This window comes from Anastrepha obliqua, chromosome 1 (genome assembly GCF_027943255.1).
Source record: "Anastrepha obliqua isolate idAnaObli1 chromosome 1, idAnaObli1_1.0, whole genome shotgun sequence".
Classification (NCBI taxonomy): domain Eukaryota; kingdom Metazoa; phylum Arthropoda; class Insecta; order Diptera; family Tephritidae; genus Anastrepha; species Anastrepha obliqua.
In genome coordinates, this window is record NC_072892.1 from 69,770,252 (window position 1) to 69,786,367 (window position 16,116).

The following is a 16,116-nucleotide window of genomic DNA, read 5'->3' on the forward strand; positions in this document are numbered from 1 at the left end:
TAAGCCTAAAAACAACTAAAACTAACCAAATCTTTATTACAGTACTCTATTTTCTTATCTTTACGTATTTGTGATGCCATAAATAGGACACATCCTTTCGCCATAACTCCACCTGTTAACACTATGATAAACGTGAAGAAATACGCAAAGATTTTCATAATCTTCACAGTGATCTCCAGGCATGCCTGATTCGCGGTTGAACCGGTTTCGACCTTGATTGGTGGATCACGGAATACATCCCAGCCTTTTGTCTCTTGTATTGTGCGTTGGCTGTAATCAAAAGAAAATATGTTAGTTTTTATTTTGATATTCATAGGAAGTTGGGTTATTTGAGGGTTAAGTGTGTTTGGTGTGTGGACTACAGACGTTTGAAAGGGTAGTTGAATTTTAGGTTAAGGAAAAAATTGCTCCTATCGTAACCCACAGAGATAGCTCTTGATGGTGTTAAGCCGTAGGTATAAAAAGCTGCAATACGTGAAATATGACAAATAATTTTCTTTAAATATTGTCAGATTTCAAAAATGCCATCGTGGAGGCGTTTTTGGATGGGATAAACTTAAGAATTGGCATACACTGCAAATGTAGTGGGATCTTTCGGTTTTCCCAAGGAAAACAAAAAGAGACATATCTAGGGAAAGTGGCTTTCTGGAATCTTGGATCTGGAAGCTTGTGATTATTCATACTTTTCTATAAATGGAAGATCGTTGACAGAAGTCGATTGCATATGCAGATAACTTGGCCGAAGTCATGTCAGGGCTATGTCTACACCCGATAATCAAAATACTCGAGGGTGAACTGAATGTGAACTGAAGTGAAGTTCTAATATGAGGAGCCTAATACTTCTTATGCAGAAGTACCAGAAATCTACTTGGTCTACTCCCAAACTTAAAAATGACATGCCTACCTTAAAGTACCTATGAACTATTAAGGAAAAGAGCTGACGTGGAGGTTGAATTTAGTGGAGCACCTTGAGAAAGTCCCTAACGCAGGCAGAAAAACTGCAATGCGCTTGGTTTGGTGGACAGCGCTATACAAAGAGTCTTTATCAAAAAGTTGAGACGGTTAAATGGGCTGCGAATGTAGGTGAAAGGATTCAGAGAGCTACCAACCCCGGTAGAAAAACTCTCGATAAGTTTTGGGGATTATAAAATCAACTCACAATGGGTATACTCAGTTATTATAAGACACATACTGAAATGGTGAGCGGCGGTAGATAAAAATACGTATACCATAAGAGCGGGCTGCCAACGCAGACGAACGGGCTTGGAATCAGGATACGGAATATCAAATATTAGAAAAAGTGTTTTCCAGTAACGGACACGACTTGACAAATAACTACGAACTTCCGAGTGTTCTTGAAAATTAGATTATAAAAACCACCAGCCGAGGTGGCATAAAGTTCTGGATCCCTTGAAACCGCATATCACAATTGGATTAGAAACTTGGCCAAGTGTTATAAGACACTATACTCGTATATACTATATAAGCTACTAAACTGGCACGGGATAAACTTAGTTGCGAGAGTACCAAAGCAATTAACACAACGACCACAGTCGAATTTTAAATAGATGACGCGATGAAACAGCAAAAAAGAATGACTGAAGAAGTGCAAGCCGCTGTATTTTGTTCAGAGTTTGATCTTCGGTAGACATACATACAAGCTCACGATAGTTTTGAATGCTTAGTTAGCTGAACTAACTATCCTTAACTCTCGTGTGAATATTTTCATTGGTATCCAGACGGCCTTTTCACCGAACACACAAGTTGCAGTCTACTTAGTGTCGGGACACAAAGAAGTAGATGTGAATGAGCGGGCCGTTGCACAGTGGTCCGGCGGCCGGACAAAATTCAATTTTTCAAAATTTTTGAAATAAAAATTTGATAATGCAGATGTTTTCTTAAATATTCAAGGCAGATTTCCTGAGAATATTACTTAATTTAAAAAAATTTTCATTGTAGTTTTTTGACTTTAAACATGAAATTGTATGCAAATCGTACTTCATACAAGAGTTTCATTTTCATGTCTGCAAATAAATATTACCATTTGATTGTTAACTAAATATTAAAAAATAAAAAGATAATTGAATATATTAACGGAAACAGTAATAATTCTCTTAAGTTGTGGTACAAAATCCAATTTTTTTTTTGAAATTTCAAAATTTTTCGAAAATTTTTTTTTCCAAGATCATTTTTTCGAGTAGTCCACACCGGTCCACTTGAAATCAACATGAGTGATGTAGCCACATATTTCAGCTATGATCTCAAACTGAAACCTGTTGCGCAAAGTTGCGCAAATTAAAAATAATGTAGCTTTTGTGCATTTACCCACAGGCAAAACGTTACATATGGCTTATGCAATTTTGTGTAAAAGACAGAAAAAGACATCACAGACCCCATCAGCATTAAGAGACAACATGGGAGTTTAATTAATAAACATGCTTTGCTGCGTATTGGCCAACTCTCCGAAGGGACTCAGGAAGCACGCAATAAGGATTTGAAAAATGTTAGACAAAACAATACACGATAAATGTCAAGAACTGACAAAATGACAGATTTATTAAATGCTTTGTTCATCAGATGTAGTTATAATATCAAAAACTAAGGTTCCGAAAAACAAGCCAAAACCATTTTCAAAAAAGGTTCTTGCGCTTTTAAATTTGAAAAATGATCCAGCCTCAGAAAACAGCTCATCAGAAACCGAGGATTCTGAATCATAAAAAAAAATAAAAAATGAAAAACAAAAAACAACTAAATATCCAAAAAAAAATTTAAAAACTAAAACAAAAAAAAATTTTAAAATTAAAAATAAAAAAAAATTAAAAATAAAAAAAAATTTAAAAATGAAAAAAAAAAATGAAAAAAAAAATCTAAAAACAAAAAAAAATGAGGAGAGAATAACCTTACCGTAAACCTCCACGTGGTACTCTCTGGGGTCGTGAAAAATGTAAAAATAAACTTACCAGCTAATTACTAATTAATGAAGTAAAAATGTATTTATAGTATTCAATGAATTTAAAATTTGCTAAAACTAAGGTCAGATTCGTCATCACTGATCCTTAAAACCCCTAAATATATATTTTCAGCTTAATTAAATGAGTTTTTGAATTTTGTCCGCCAACGCCTTCTGGTCGGACCACTGTGCGTTGTGATGACAAAACCAGAGCAATCCTCTCATCGGTCAACTTATCACACAACTACCCAATCTCAGTTATTTCAGAACTGCGCTGGACATTTTAGACATTTATCTGGTAATGCTCCCAACAGGAGGATATAGATTAGTGTTTAGTTTGTGTACTCACAGACACATTATCTGCTGGAGAAAAATTTCACTGTAAATTTGACTCAGTAACTAAGGGTACCTTAAAGTCAATTTTTTGTCACAACAATCTGTAGATACTTAACTGTCTGATGATCAAAGGTTAAAAAATTTACTATAACTCGCGAAATAATACATCAAAAATAGGACCTGAAGCCCTACGATTCCATACAATCTCCTGGAAACGGTAGAGTTGCTGTGACTTCATTGTGAATCGACCAAGTTTGTCTACCTCCCTCAAGGTAATGTATTTAATTAGTTGTGGGGCAAGGTTAATTGCTGCGTGACCTTGGTTTAATGAAAATCAATTCCGGCATTTCAATTGGCTTGTAGCTGTAGAGTAAGAACGAATGTACGTGCGTTTGCATGTACTCGTATTTGTTATAGTTATGAAAGTAAAAGTGATTAATTATGAATAGCAAGCCGCGCCTTCGTTGTGGTGGGAATATGCAATACAATGTGAGAGGTGAGGTAGTTGAAGCTTGTTGATAGTTAAATTAACTGCAGGTTGGTGTGTATGTACACGTAAATAGTTCCGGGTGGCTGGTTTGAAATTTCTTGTTATCTTAGAGAATGATCTTCAGGTTTTTTCCACACTGCTAACTCTCGTGGTAGCTGAAGGTCAAGTTTTTAGGGCTGATCATTTTTCATTTTCTTTTTTCTTATGAGAAGTAAAGGGTGATTTTTTAAGAGCTATAAGAAAGTTTTTCAAAAAACACACGTAAAATTCAGAAAAATGCATGAAATTTTTATTTACATCGATAGGACAGTCCATATAATTTAATGTTTGAAGATTATTTCATGCAAATGTTGACCGCGACTGCGTTTCAAATGGTCCATCCGCTTAGTCCAATTTTGGCATACTCTTTCCAATGTTTCGGCCGGTATCTCACATATAAATGCTTTAATGTTGTCGTCCATAGCCCCACAAAAAATAATCTAAAGGCGTTATATCGCACGATCTGGGTGGCCAATTGACAGGTCCCGAACGTGAAATAAAATGTTCACCGAACTCGCCTCTACACAAGCCCATTGTTACGCGTGCTGTGTGGCATGTGCCACCGTCTTGCTGAAACCACATGTCATGCAAGTCAAGCTCTTGCTTGGATATCATTTCACGATAACGCTCACCATTCACAGTTACGTTACGATTCACAGCATCTTTGAAGAAGTACGCTCCAATGATACCTCCAGCCCATAAACCGCACCAAACTGTGACCTTTTCTGGTACATTCATTGGTAGCTCTTGCAATTCTTCTGGCTGATCTTCACTCCAAAATCGACATTTCTGCTTATTTACGTACCCATCGATCCAAAAATGAGCTTCGTCGCTGAACACAATTTTTCAATAAAAAAGTGGATCTTCGGCCCACTTTCCAAGAGCCCATTCACCAAAATTTCTGCGTTGCGGTAGGTCGTTCGGCTTTAATTCTGCACCAGCTGCAGGCTTCACACGTAAACCCTTTTGAAAGATTTTCCACGTTGTTGAGTAACAGAGGCCCAATTGCTGCGAACGGCGACGAATCAATAATTGATGGTCATCATTAACACTGGCCGATACAGCTGCGATATTTTCTTCAGTTCGTACTCTACGTAAGCGTCTTGGTGGTTTGATGTCCAATAATGTAAATTTGGTTCTAAATTTAGTCACAATAGCTCGAATAGCCGCTTCAGTGGGGCGATTAAACTGACCATAAAATGGAAGAAGCGCGCGATAAACTTTCTTAACAGAACACACATTTTTATAATAAAATTCAATGATTTGCAAGCGTTGTTCGTTTGTAAGACGATTATGGTTAAATTATAAACCAAACTGAATATGTTTGACAGTGAAACTGAAGATGTTTGACAGAACACGAAACGTGCGTCAGCTGTTTAAACCAACTGTTTAAAAAGATAATAGCTAAAAAATCACCCTTTAGTTTGATAGAAAGCGTAATTTACCATCTGCGATTGGCCTAACTACGATATATGTAAATGTGCATGTCAAAATGATAAATGTAATATAAAAGAGCGACAGTGATAAACTCGAGAGTAGTTAGTTTACTCACACAGTCAAGCAGCTATAAAAGCGTTAGAATCCAGAACACACTCGTCAAAAATAGTCATACCTCAATACGATAAAGTAAACTTTATCTGGGTGCCGGGCCATAGGAACAGAGCAGGAAATTGCAAAGCAGATGAACTTGCTAAAATAGGTACAACTCTGGATATCCAACTGGATAAAACGTTGATACCTATGCCCATAGCCAATTGTAAATTTTTAATAGATAGGGAAGTCATCGACATATTAAATACAATTTGGCAAAACGTCACTACATGCGAACTAAACAAACAGACATGGCCGAAAAAGAACAGCGATCGCTCAAAAAGCCTGTTGAAATTTAATAGATAAGTTACAAGAAACATGATAGGTGTATTAACTTGTCATTGTTTAATAAATAACTACGCCAGAATGTTGGGATTTCCATACTACGATTTTTGTAGAAGCTATCTTAACACGGAAGAAGAGGAAACAATCAGACACTTCCTATATGAGTGTGAAGCGTTAGCCAAAAGAATGTCTCGCTGGTGCATTCTTAACAGATGTAGCGGATATAGGGTATCTAAAACTAACGAAGCTTTGCTCGTTTATGAAAGTTACAGAATGGTTCAAAAAGGAACCCATAGTGTAAAGAAAAGTTTCACTGGTATCATAACGACAGCTACCTTACTTAACAACCTACCTAGCTAAACAATAAGGTTCGGATGTAGTAAGACATATCTCCCATATTATGTAGATACAATTCAACCCAAGTGTGCGCGAAGTATTCGCATATTAACTCATACACCAACACACTTATTCCTAAAAAATCGGGAGAGTTTTAGTTCGAGAGAGTGGACGGGGGGCTACACCTGGGGGCAGGGCATGGTGAACTTGTTCACGGATGGATCGAAGTTGGAAGGAAACGTTGGTGGAGGAGTCTTTTGCGAAGGGCTCCCCATCAGACTAAAATTCAGGTTACCGGACCACTGCAGTGTGTTCCAGGCAGAGGTAGCCGCAATCAAGGAGGCAGCTGATTGGCTGCTCAAATGTGTACTAACAGTCAAGAAGGTAAATATTTACTCCGATAGCCTAGCGGCAATAAGGGCCCTCGGGTCTATGACGGTGCATTCGGAATTGGTCAAGGAATGCTTGACCCCACTTTCGACTGCGTCCGAATTCTTTGACATCAGCCTCATCTGGGTTCCCGGTCACAGCGACATTGCGGGAAACTGTGAGGCGGATGAGCTGGCCAGACAAGGGACATGTGAGGTGATTTCCCCGCGGAGGGAGAAAATTGGAATCCCCCTGACTACCGGCGGTCTGCTCCTGGAAAGATGGGCATCGCGCAAACTCAGCGAGCGCTGGGCAAATGCACAAACGTGCAAAGTCGCGAAATCCTTCTGGCCACGTGTGGACCGAAGGCGCTCGGGTGAGCTTCTGAGGCTGACAAAATATCAGCTCTCCAATCTAGTGGGTTCTCTCACAGGACACAATGCGCGAGGAATGCGTGCTGTGAGACTTGGAATCACCTCGAGTCCTTTCTGTGCTGGATGTATGGAGGATGAGGTGGAATCATCTCAGCACCTTCTCCTTAGCTGCCCTGCCCTGGCGGGGCTAAGATTCAGGCATCTTGGCTCTTACTTCTTTGCCACGCCTGCTGATAAATAACTACGAGTTTCATCAGCAGCATTAAGCGGTTGACGCAAACATAGTCATCGTTCATAATCCGCACGCTCCTAACCTTCCCATCACCACCTCTCCCCGCCCTCTCCCTGCACCTCATCGGTCCTTCCCCTCTCCTCACTTCCTTGTCTCTTCGTCCAAGTGTGCTCACTCCCTGGGCAACCATACTAACCCAACCTAACCTTTATAGAAGAGGTTGGTTTGGTGGTCTGTAGTATTACCATACGTCCAATAAAAATTATTAACTAGGCCCTCGCGTGGTCGAAAAATACGAAATCAGGTCGACCACGTTCTGATAGACGGTAGGCATGGGTATGTTTGTAGGGTTTTAGACGTTATCATGATCCGAGGACTTAATATCGACTCAGAAAGTTGGACACTGAAGGGTTGGGGCTCGCCAGTGCACCTTGACCTTCTCTAAGAAGATTTTTCAACATAAGTGCATAGCAAGGGCAGCTCATATTCCACCACTTTCTTACTTTCACTGAAGTAATTATTGGATTTGAATAAGCACTTGAAAGTAACTTTCCCGAAAGTAATCAAGATTTGAAAAAAAATATCGTTTAGTGAGTGCTAAAGAGCAGGAGAAATTCCCGAATAAAATAAAGAATTTGATGAGTATAAAATAGAGCAGGATCGCAGGTAGTTCCTATAAAAGTAAGAGCACTGTCTCATTCTACTAAATCTAGAAATCTAGAAGAAGCGACTACGCTGCCATCGTAGGGAAAAAGATCATTGCAATGTACAGGCGCTTGTGTGAATAATACAAAACTGAGAAAATAATACGTACATAAAAAAACGCAATAGAGAAAACTTTATTCAATCAAACATGCGATATATGAAAAACTATTAGTTACAAAACAAACGGAAGCCATTTTCAATAGAAACATGGCTATTTTAACTTCACAATAAATAATGCGAATAACAATGAATCTCTGATTTAAAAATTTTAAATTTTTACTTGACAATAGCAAGGTGCATGCACCAACTGCTAGGCAGAACATTATTGGTCCAATGCATGAGAGCCGATAGGAATTTGGTTTGGGCTTACTTCGGAATTTTGTACAATATATAATTACAAAATTGGCGTATATGTATGTATGTATGCGAGTAAATGCCCTTGGTTAATATTTGGTCCTGATCATTCCTTAATTTGGTGTCCCCTACGATTATTTTTAAGAGAATCCATTTTCAGAATTGTGCGTCTGCTATTGAAAAACCTTTCCTATTATTTCATGTTTCATGCCTTTTTGTTTACGGAGCATCGAATCTGCCACCAACGGAATGGAAGTTCATTCTAATAATGCATATAAGGTTCAATTACACTGCACAGCACATACATAATTTTATGAGAAAACACAACCTACCCTAGAAGAAAGAAACTTTTCAACAGTTTCTTGTACTATCATATATTAAATGTGTAAACCATTACCCATTGGCTCCCATTTTTTGGTAGTTCATAGAAATAGTTCATATAAAAAATCATTAAATGGGACTAAAATGTTTACTAAAACTATTTTAGACTTAATAGGGTCTCCGAAGCCGAATAACCTCTAAGAGTTATGGGGAATGCGTTCAAACAAGAATACGGGCTACTGGTCGGTTTCTTTCTAAAAAATGCTTTTAAATAGCTGTTAAATATTCTTCAATAGTTTCTACTTCATTGGAAAGTTTAAGTCGTTCGATTGATTATAAAATATATGTACATTAGGATGTACCACTCTACATACATACATACAAAAAATTTGTACATAATTGGTATAATTCAATCGGAATTACAAAATTTAATTTATATTAAGACTTTGCCAAAATATTTTGGAAAAACATTTGGATTTACGTGAGTTGGTACGGTATGTACCTGCAAGCAACGGGGCATTTATAAGTAAAATAAATTTTTAAAAATATTTCCCAAAAGAAATATACTCAGATGATAGAAGAGTTTAAGGGGGACAGCTCCTCCAGGCAACGAGTTTTTTAATATTTTTTTTTTGCGAAAAACTGAGAGTATTTATTACCTTAAAATAAATTACATATTATTATTCATGCTTAAATGAATATACAAACGTTTTTTTAGAATAAAAAAAAAAATGGCGGCGCTGCAGCTGCTGAGTCCTTTTAATTTGCGCCGTGGAATGTACAGCCTCTTGTAATCAACTGAAATCAACCAGACACAAATTTTAATTAAAATAAGTTACTCCACTTTGCATTTACCTACTTTTAACGAAAAAAATGAATATTTAAAGTAAAAAAGGAAAAAATTACACTTTTTTATCAATGAATTCATCGAAGAAATATTTTTAGTGATGATTAATATAGGGTGATCAATCATGAGGTGCTTTTTTCAATAGTTAAAAAAAAACAAAAATGTAAATTATGTTCAAAACCTTTATTTATCATTTGAAAGGACATTCTTTGACATTTACTTTTTGAATATGACTTCATTCAAATGTTGGCCGCAACTACGCTTAAGGTGGTCCATTCTGAAGGTCCAATTTTCAATCACTCGTTCGAGCATTTCGTGAATAACACGCGTAATGTTGGCTTCCAGAGCTTCAATCGTAGCTGGTTTATCAGCCGTTGTTTTCTCTGGGTGTAAAGGTAGCTCTTGAACCTGTTCTGGTTGCTCTTCATCCCAAATACGGCAATTTTGCTTATTGACGTAACCATTGAGCCAGAAATGCGCCTCATCGCTGAACAAAATTTTGCTCGAAAACAGCGGATCTTCTTCAAAGGCTGATTTTCATAATACAGTTGAACAATTTGTAGACGTTGTTGCGGTGTGAGTCTTTCCATGATGAAATGCCAAACGCTGTTCAACAAATCCACGATGACAGTTTGCCACAACTCGTGCGCGATCTGTAAAAAAAAACGCAAATGAAAAAAACTCCTCTTAATTGATCACCCTATAGTAAATTTGAGGTACATGCAAAGGCTAATATGTTAAAGAATATCCTTGTAAAATTTTAAGTTGATATCTTGATTACTTTTTGAGTTATATTCGACAGCGCGAAAAAAACGTATTTCGAGAAAAATGCGATTACAGTTTTCGTTTTTATTCATCTTTCGTTCGACGATTATCACTTCACTGACTTTATAAGGGCTTTTTAGACTTTCTATTAAGCTTAAAAATGGAAAATTTGAAAGTGCTGTAGGAACTGCCCCCCTTAAGTTTAAAAGATCTGCGAAAAATGGTTTACGAATTTTGTCAACGGAACTCAAAAAGTGGCATTTGTCTAAACAAATAAGAAGAAAATACTTTTCTACTCGTATGTTAGAAATTTAAATCGGTGAAAGTTCAAGTGTTCTTGAGATCTATCTTCCAAAAAGTGTAAAAAAGAGTAACCCACAATGTCAATCCGATTTTTAAAAGCCGCATTAAGGCGCGGATTTTCATTCTATCTCAGGCACATCTCGGCTGAATCGTTTCTTTAATTCCTTGTCTTTCATCAGAACAAAAAAGTCTAGCGGTATCTAATCACAGCTCCAAGGCGATCAACTAACATCGCAAAACCGGCGTATAACACAACTTACCTAACTCCAAGCTCAAAAGGACTCGTTGAGCTGGGTGACTTGGTTTACCATCCTGCTGAAGCTGAAGATCGTCCAAGCTAATATCGGAAAGTTTTGTCCACAAAAAGTCGGTACTTTTGGTCCCATCACTACTGAATCGGCACCAAACTGTTACTCTTTGCGAATATATTGGCTTTTTTTATGAGCTTTCTTACTTGTTTGTATTATGAAACCTTTAAAGCATTCAATAAGTTTTTATTAATTTTTCCAAAGTCCCAACTTTTTTGAACACTTATTTTGAAAGTGTTTTAAAAAAGGAAAATTTTGTGTCGAAATCCTCAATTTTCGTATAACTTTTTCCTATGAGTGATATGACGCTTAGACATTAATTAAAGTAGCATTTTGTCTCTAGATATCTTAATCCCATAACATAAAATTCATTTTCCGCACTGCTTATCCTGAAAACGGCACCCTATACTTAACCCCTTTTCATTTCACTCACATTATCAGTTCACTTACTCAGTAATTAACATAAATTGCAATTTTACGCAAATGCGATGCATACACATGTTGTTGCTCTGGTTGTTAAGGCGGCTGCGCCCGGCATACAAGCAACAATCGGCGCACGACGCAACTGCATTTGGAACTGAACATTTATTACGCGATACGACTCGTGCGGGCTTGCGAGTTTTGCGTGACATGGATAGAGTAGATATGGGGAAAAATATTAACATGAAAGTGTGTGTGTAGCTTACCTTCCGCCATAAATATCTTGGGTTAATGGTGTGCTCTCGTCGTCTGTAAAGTTGTCATCGCTATCGCCGGTGTTACCCGGCGGTACTAGGGGCCGATGTCTAACTGCAGACATCTCCCACGGTTTCACAATTTGAACACAAAATTATTGTTCTGTTTGTAGATGCTGCTGTTGCCGCGAATGCTTGTAGTAGATTTGTTGCTGTTGAATTTTCAGTGCTCTTTCTTGTGAGCTTCCTAAACGAGTCTGTTGGAGCTGAAATATCGTGAAAACAAAAGAAAATACATTTTAGTACAAACTTCTCAGTCGAACCTAATGGCTTTTATCGTAACATATCTCAGGTGTTAGCAAAGACTAAAGGTAGACATTTTTTGAATTTAACTGGGATTTGTGTTTTGCATTGACTTATGATCCTAAGATTCTTCTTAGTATGTAACTTGCGTATGGCACGTGCGTGTATGTGTGACCAAAGGTGCTTGCATTCATGCAAATACAGTGGGGTCTTACTAACTCATAAGAAAATTTTATGAGCAAGCGTGAATTTCGATTCAGAGAAATTTGGAGTTATCGGTAGAAAAATAAAATACAGTTGGAAATTTTTTTTCATCGTTTTTATTTAAGCGAAAATAATATATTTCCACGTTCACAATTCTGACATTCGTGTTTATATTTTTTAAATAACAAAATCATACCATCTGTTCTAAAAGTACATACAAGGAGTATTATGTGAGTGTACTGAGAGACCCGAATTATGGAGAAATAACTTTCTACGCAGCGACAATGCACTGGCTCACAACAACGTTCATACCGAAAGCTCCATATTTACGTGATATAAGGCCGTGTAACTTGTCCTGTCCCCACCATTTAACTAGCGACAAGTATTTTGAGACGATTCAGGCGATAAAGGAGAATAAAAGGAGTTAAAGAATAGAAGAACGATACTAGTCAAAAAGGTCAGCCCACAACGGGATCAAACCATTCTAAGTTCAACATTCTACTAAAAATGATTAAAAACTCTTAATTTGTAGCAGGGAAGTATTGGTAGAGAAGTGCGCTTAACGGTGTATTCTAATTTTGTTCGATGCATACTTGATAGTTTAATTCAGGCGGAATAGTTTGAAAGAAAATATAATTTCATAACAGTCTGGGCGATATGTGGTTAGGTAACTACTTTTGTTTCATTCAGAAAAACATTTTTGTAATTTATTCCAAGTCTTTACACACCTTTTTAAGCTCTTTTTTCTCTTTTTCCTGAAAGAGACAATACTGACCCATTTTTAAAACGGTAGAGAGTTAATGTTTTTTCAGTCAAGTAGCAATAAAAGCAATAAGCTCGTATTGTTTCAAGTCCAAAAATGTTCAAAGGAGTAAGGATGCCATAGAAAGGCCAGCCGCAAACAGAAGACTGCATATTTATTGGGTACCTGGTCACAAAGCATTATGGTAAGCGAAATAGTAGATGAGGTAGCAATTAGATTAGACTACCATTTGAACAAGGGAACGACTATACGAAAAAGCGACTGGAAGCGAGATGGACTAATCTGACCATATGCAAAACAGGAAAAGTTATGTGTAGGACTAACGACAAAAAACTGACTCAATTCACACTTACGCTCTCGCGAAAGGATTGCGGAACTATCATAGGTATGCTGGCAGGCCGTAATCTATTGGCTGCACATGCGTACAAGATAGGGATTGCTAACACGGACAGATGCAGGAAATGCCGAGATGAAGTTGAGGAAACTTTAGAACACCTTCTGTGGGTTTGTCCGGCATTATTAAAAACGCGTTTGATATACCTGGGAGGCCCACTGTTTGAGGGTCTGGATGACGTCCGAAAAATGGATCTCCCAGCTCTGCTTAGATTTGCCAAAAGCGCTGACATCCTACATGATGTCTATTTTCAGTATTCATAGGGGTCGGTCTCCATTTGGTCGGTCAATAGTTATCGATATCGATACTTCTCATGCAGCTGAAATATCACCCGATACATCGAAAAGTATTTACAGTGAAATTCCCCATTACGGACAGTCCTTATAACCGGACAGCTCCAATAACCGGACAAATTTTGGGCACACAGGTTTTTCATTCATTTTTTCATACAAATATCATCCTAATAAACGGACACTCTAATAACCGGACGCGGACAAAGTATTTCAAACCATTTTCATAAAAAAATTTCTCATAAACGGACAAAATTCAAAAATATCACAAGCAAGCTTTGTTGTTCATTATAAAAATGAAATAGATGATTTCCCTTTTAACATGTATGTATGCACACATTCAAGTCCTGTGTTTTAAATTAAGAGTAGTTTTCCATTTAGTTTGTTAAGTCAGTTGCATGCGAATGGTTGCGTTCAAAGTTCGTAATAATATGGCGCCGAAAAAGAAGGTACTTTCTATTAAAGAAAAAATGGAAATTATTAATGTTTTCGAAAAAGATAAATTATCAGTACACGTTTCTTTTGCTTTGAAAGGTTCAATATTGGCAAAACACTAGCTGCTGAAATCAATAAAAATAAAGAAAAAATTCGTTCTAAATGGGAGTCTGGAGTTAATGTTCATCAAAAGCGAAGCTTTCTTAAAGAAGGCGGCTCTGAAATAAACAAGATGTGTTTTAATTGGTTCGCTAAGGCTAGAAGTCAAAACATTCCGATTTCTGGTCCCATTTTGAAAGCAAAGCCAATGGAAATTGCAGGCAAACTGGGTGTACCTAATTTTAATGCTTCAGATGGATGGTTAAACAAATGGCGAATAAGGAATAATGTTGCTTTCAAATGCGTATCTGGTGAAGCTGCAGATGTAAACCAGGATGGTGTCGAACAGTTTAGGACAAAACTGCCATCTCTGTTGACCGGTTACAAGCCTTAAGACATTTACAACGCAGACGAAAGTGGAATTTTTTTCGTGCCTTACCTGACAAAACCCTCGCTCTTAAATCCGAAAAATGCGTGAGCGGTACACTATCAAAGGAAAGACTCTCAATTTTGTTCTGTGCTAACATGGCTGGAGATAAGGAGCTGCTTTTGGTTATAGGTAAAGCAGCCCGACCTCGATCTTTGAAACATGTTCCAATCGCAAAACTGCTAGTGGATTGGAAGTCTAATAAAAAAGCATGGATGACTCAAGAAGTAATGAGTGAATGGCTGCAGCAGTTCAATCGAAGAATGAAAGCCCAGAATCGAAAAATTATCTTGTTTTTAGATAACGCGACTTCTCATCCAAAGGAATTAAACTTAACCAACATAAAAATTATTTTCTTGCCGCCAAATACAACGGCAGTTAGCCAACCCCTTGATCAAGGTATAATCCAAAATTTTAAAACTTTGTATAGAAGCTTAGTTTTAAAACACTAGTATTGAAATGTAAATACTTGTACAATGTACATAATCGATATATGTACATATATGTATTTATATGTAATACTAAAGTATGCAAATATTCTTTACTTCCAAAAATTTCTTAAATAAACTACATATGTACAATACAATTTACATGTGTGGTATATATTTTTTGACTTCATCCCTTATAAGCGGACATCTCCCATAGCCGGACAAAAACACTGCGACGGTGAGTGTCCGGTTATAAGGAATTTCACTGTATATGCATACATAGGTGCGTATGTTTTCTGATATCAAAGCCACTGCCTTGATCACTTAAAATATTTCAACTCGTTTCTTGCTCTTCATTGAGCAGTGCTACACATCAAAGTTGGCTGCAAATTTACCCATCAATATACGCATGCACGCTTATCTACAACTTCAAAGGATTTTTATGTTTTCTTTTTGTAATAATACTCTTTTCTGCCATTTAAATTTTAGTACCCATCGTTGGAAATAAAAAGTTGTTGCAACTGGATATTTCAAGAGCGCTATTTTTAAAGCATGGCTGTGGACGATTTGATAACTCTTTTGTAAAGTATGATAAAATTCTTACGAGTTTGTATGGTATACGAGTATTGTATGGTATAATGTACGTGCATTGGTATATATGCCTTGAGCAGCATCCACTTTGTATGCTTTCAAAAAGATAGTCGCTGATTCATTTTGACAAATTGCTGTTTCAGCCAGCATATCAGTGGAGCCAGCGACCGTGTTAGTACTGACCTTGGCCGCTAAAAATAATTATGTAGAGTCAATGTAACTTAGCGAGTGTAATGTAACATCCTACGTAGAATGGAATTAAAGTGGAAGAATGTAAATTGAGTAGTTGCAATAAATAAAGCACTTAATATGCCTAGAGAAGGCATTAAACCTCAGCCAATGCTTAAGCTTCTTTTTCAGTATATCTTATACATACTCATGAAATATAATACACCGATGATTGATCGTTTTTTTAAATGACGGTGATCAAAAGTTCTCTAACTTTTACAGTTTGAAAACTTAGACTTTAATACTTTTATGCCATAAGTATATCTGTTAAAAATATTCAACAGAAAACCAAATATTTTTCAAAATTTATGAATTACCAGGCATCTAAAATCAAGATAATAAAATAACAAGGTTCATAAGGTTCACAAAATTCACTTTTTTTTGTCAACTTTGTAATGCTCTGGACTTCGAAATACGGGTTTTCAAATTATGAGACTCTGGATAGTCTAGGCACAGTTGGAAGGGAAAGATTAGCTTCCTGAACCTGTAAATAAAAAAAATATTTCTATTTTATGTACATATGTGTATATATTGGTGCCTCGCCAAGTACACTCAGAGAAATAAAAGCAGTAATATCATTTAATTTGGACGAGCTCCTCCTCCTATTTGTGGTGCGCGTCTTGATGTTGTTTCACAAATGAAGGGACCTACAGTTTTAAGCCGATTCCGAACGGCA

The 16,116-nt window shown here is 37.0% G+C and overlaps 1 protein-coding gene and 1 pseudogene across 2 annotated transcripts in view; one reads left to right on the forward strand and one right to left on the reverse strand.

The window, feature by feature from the left end:
- The window catches only part of LOC129245694 (chitin synthase chs-2), a 78,308-nt gene that overhangs the window by 13,814 nt on the left and 48,378 nt on the right, over window positions 1–16,116 (reverse strand). For both annotated transcript variants that reach the window (XM_054884045.1, XM_054884036.1), the window contains exons 2-3: window positions 11,291–11,544; window positions 27–270 (exon numbers count right to left, since the gene is read on the reverse strand). In XM_054884045.1, coding sequence (XP_054740020.1) covers window positions 27–270; window positions 11,291–11,403 — 357 coding nt within the window. In that variant the 5' untranslated portion in view covers window positions 11,404–11,544. The remainder of the gene's footprint in view (window positions 1–26; window positions 271–11,290; window positions 11,545–16,116) is intronic.
- On the forward strand, window positions 13,304–14,617 carry LOC129245710 (tigger transposable element-derived protein 4-like; annotated as a pseudogene).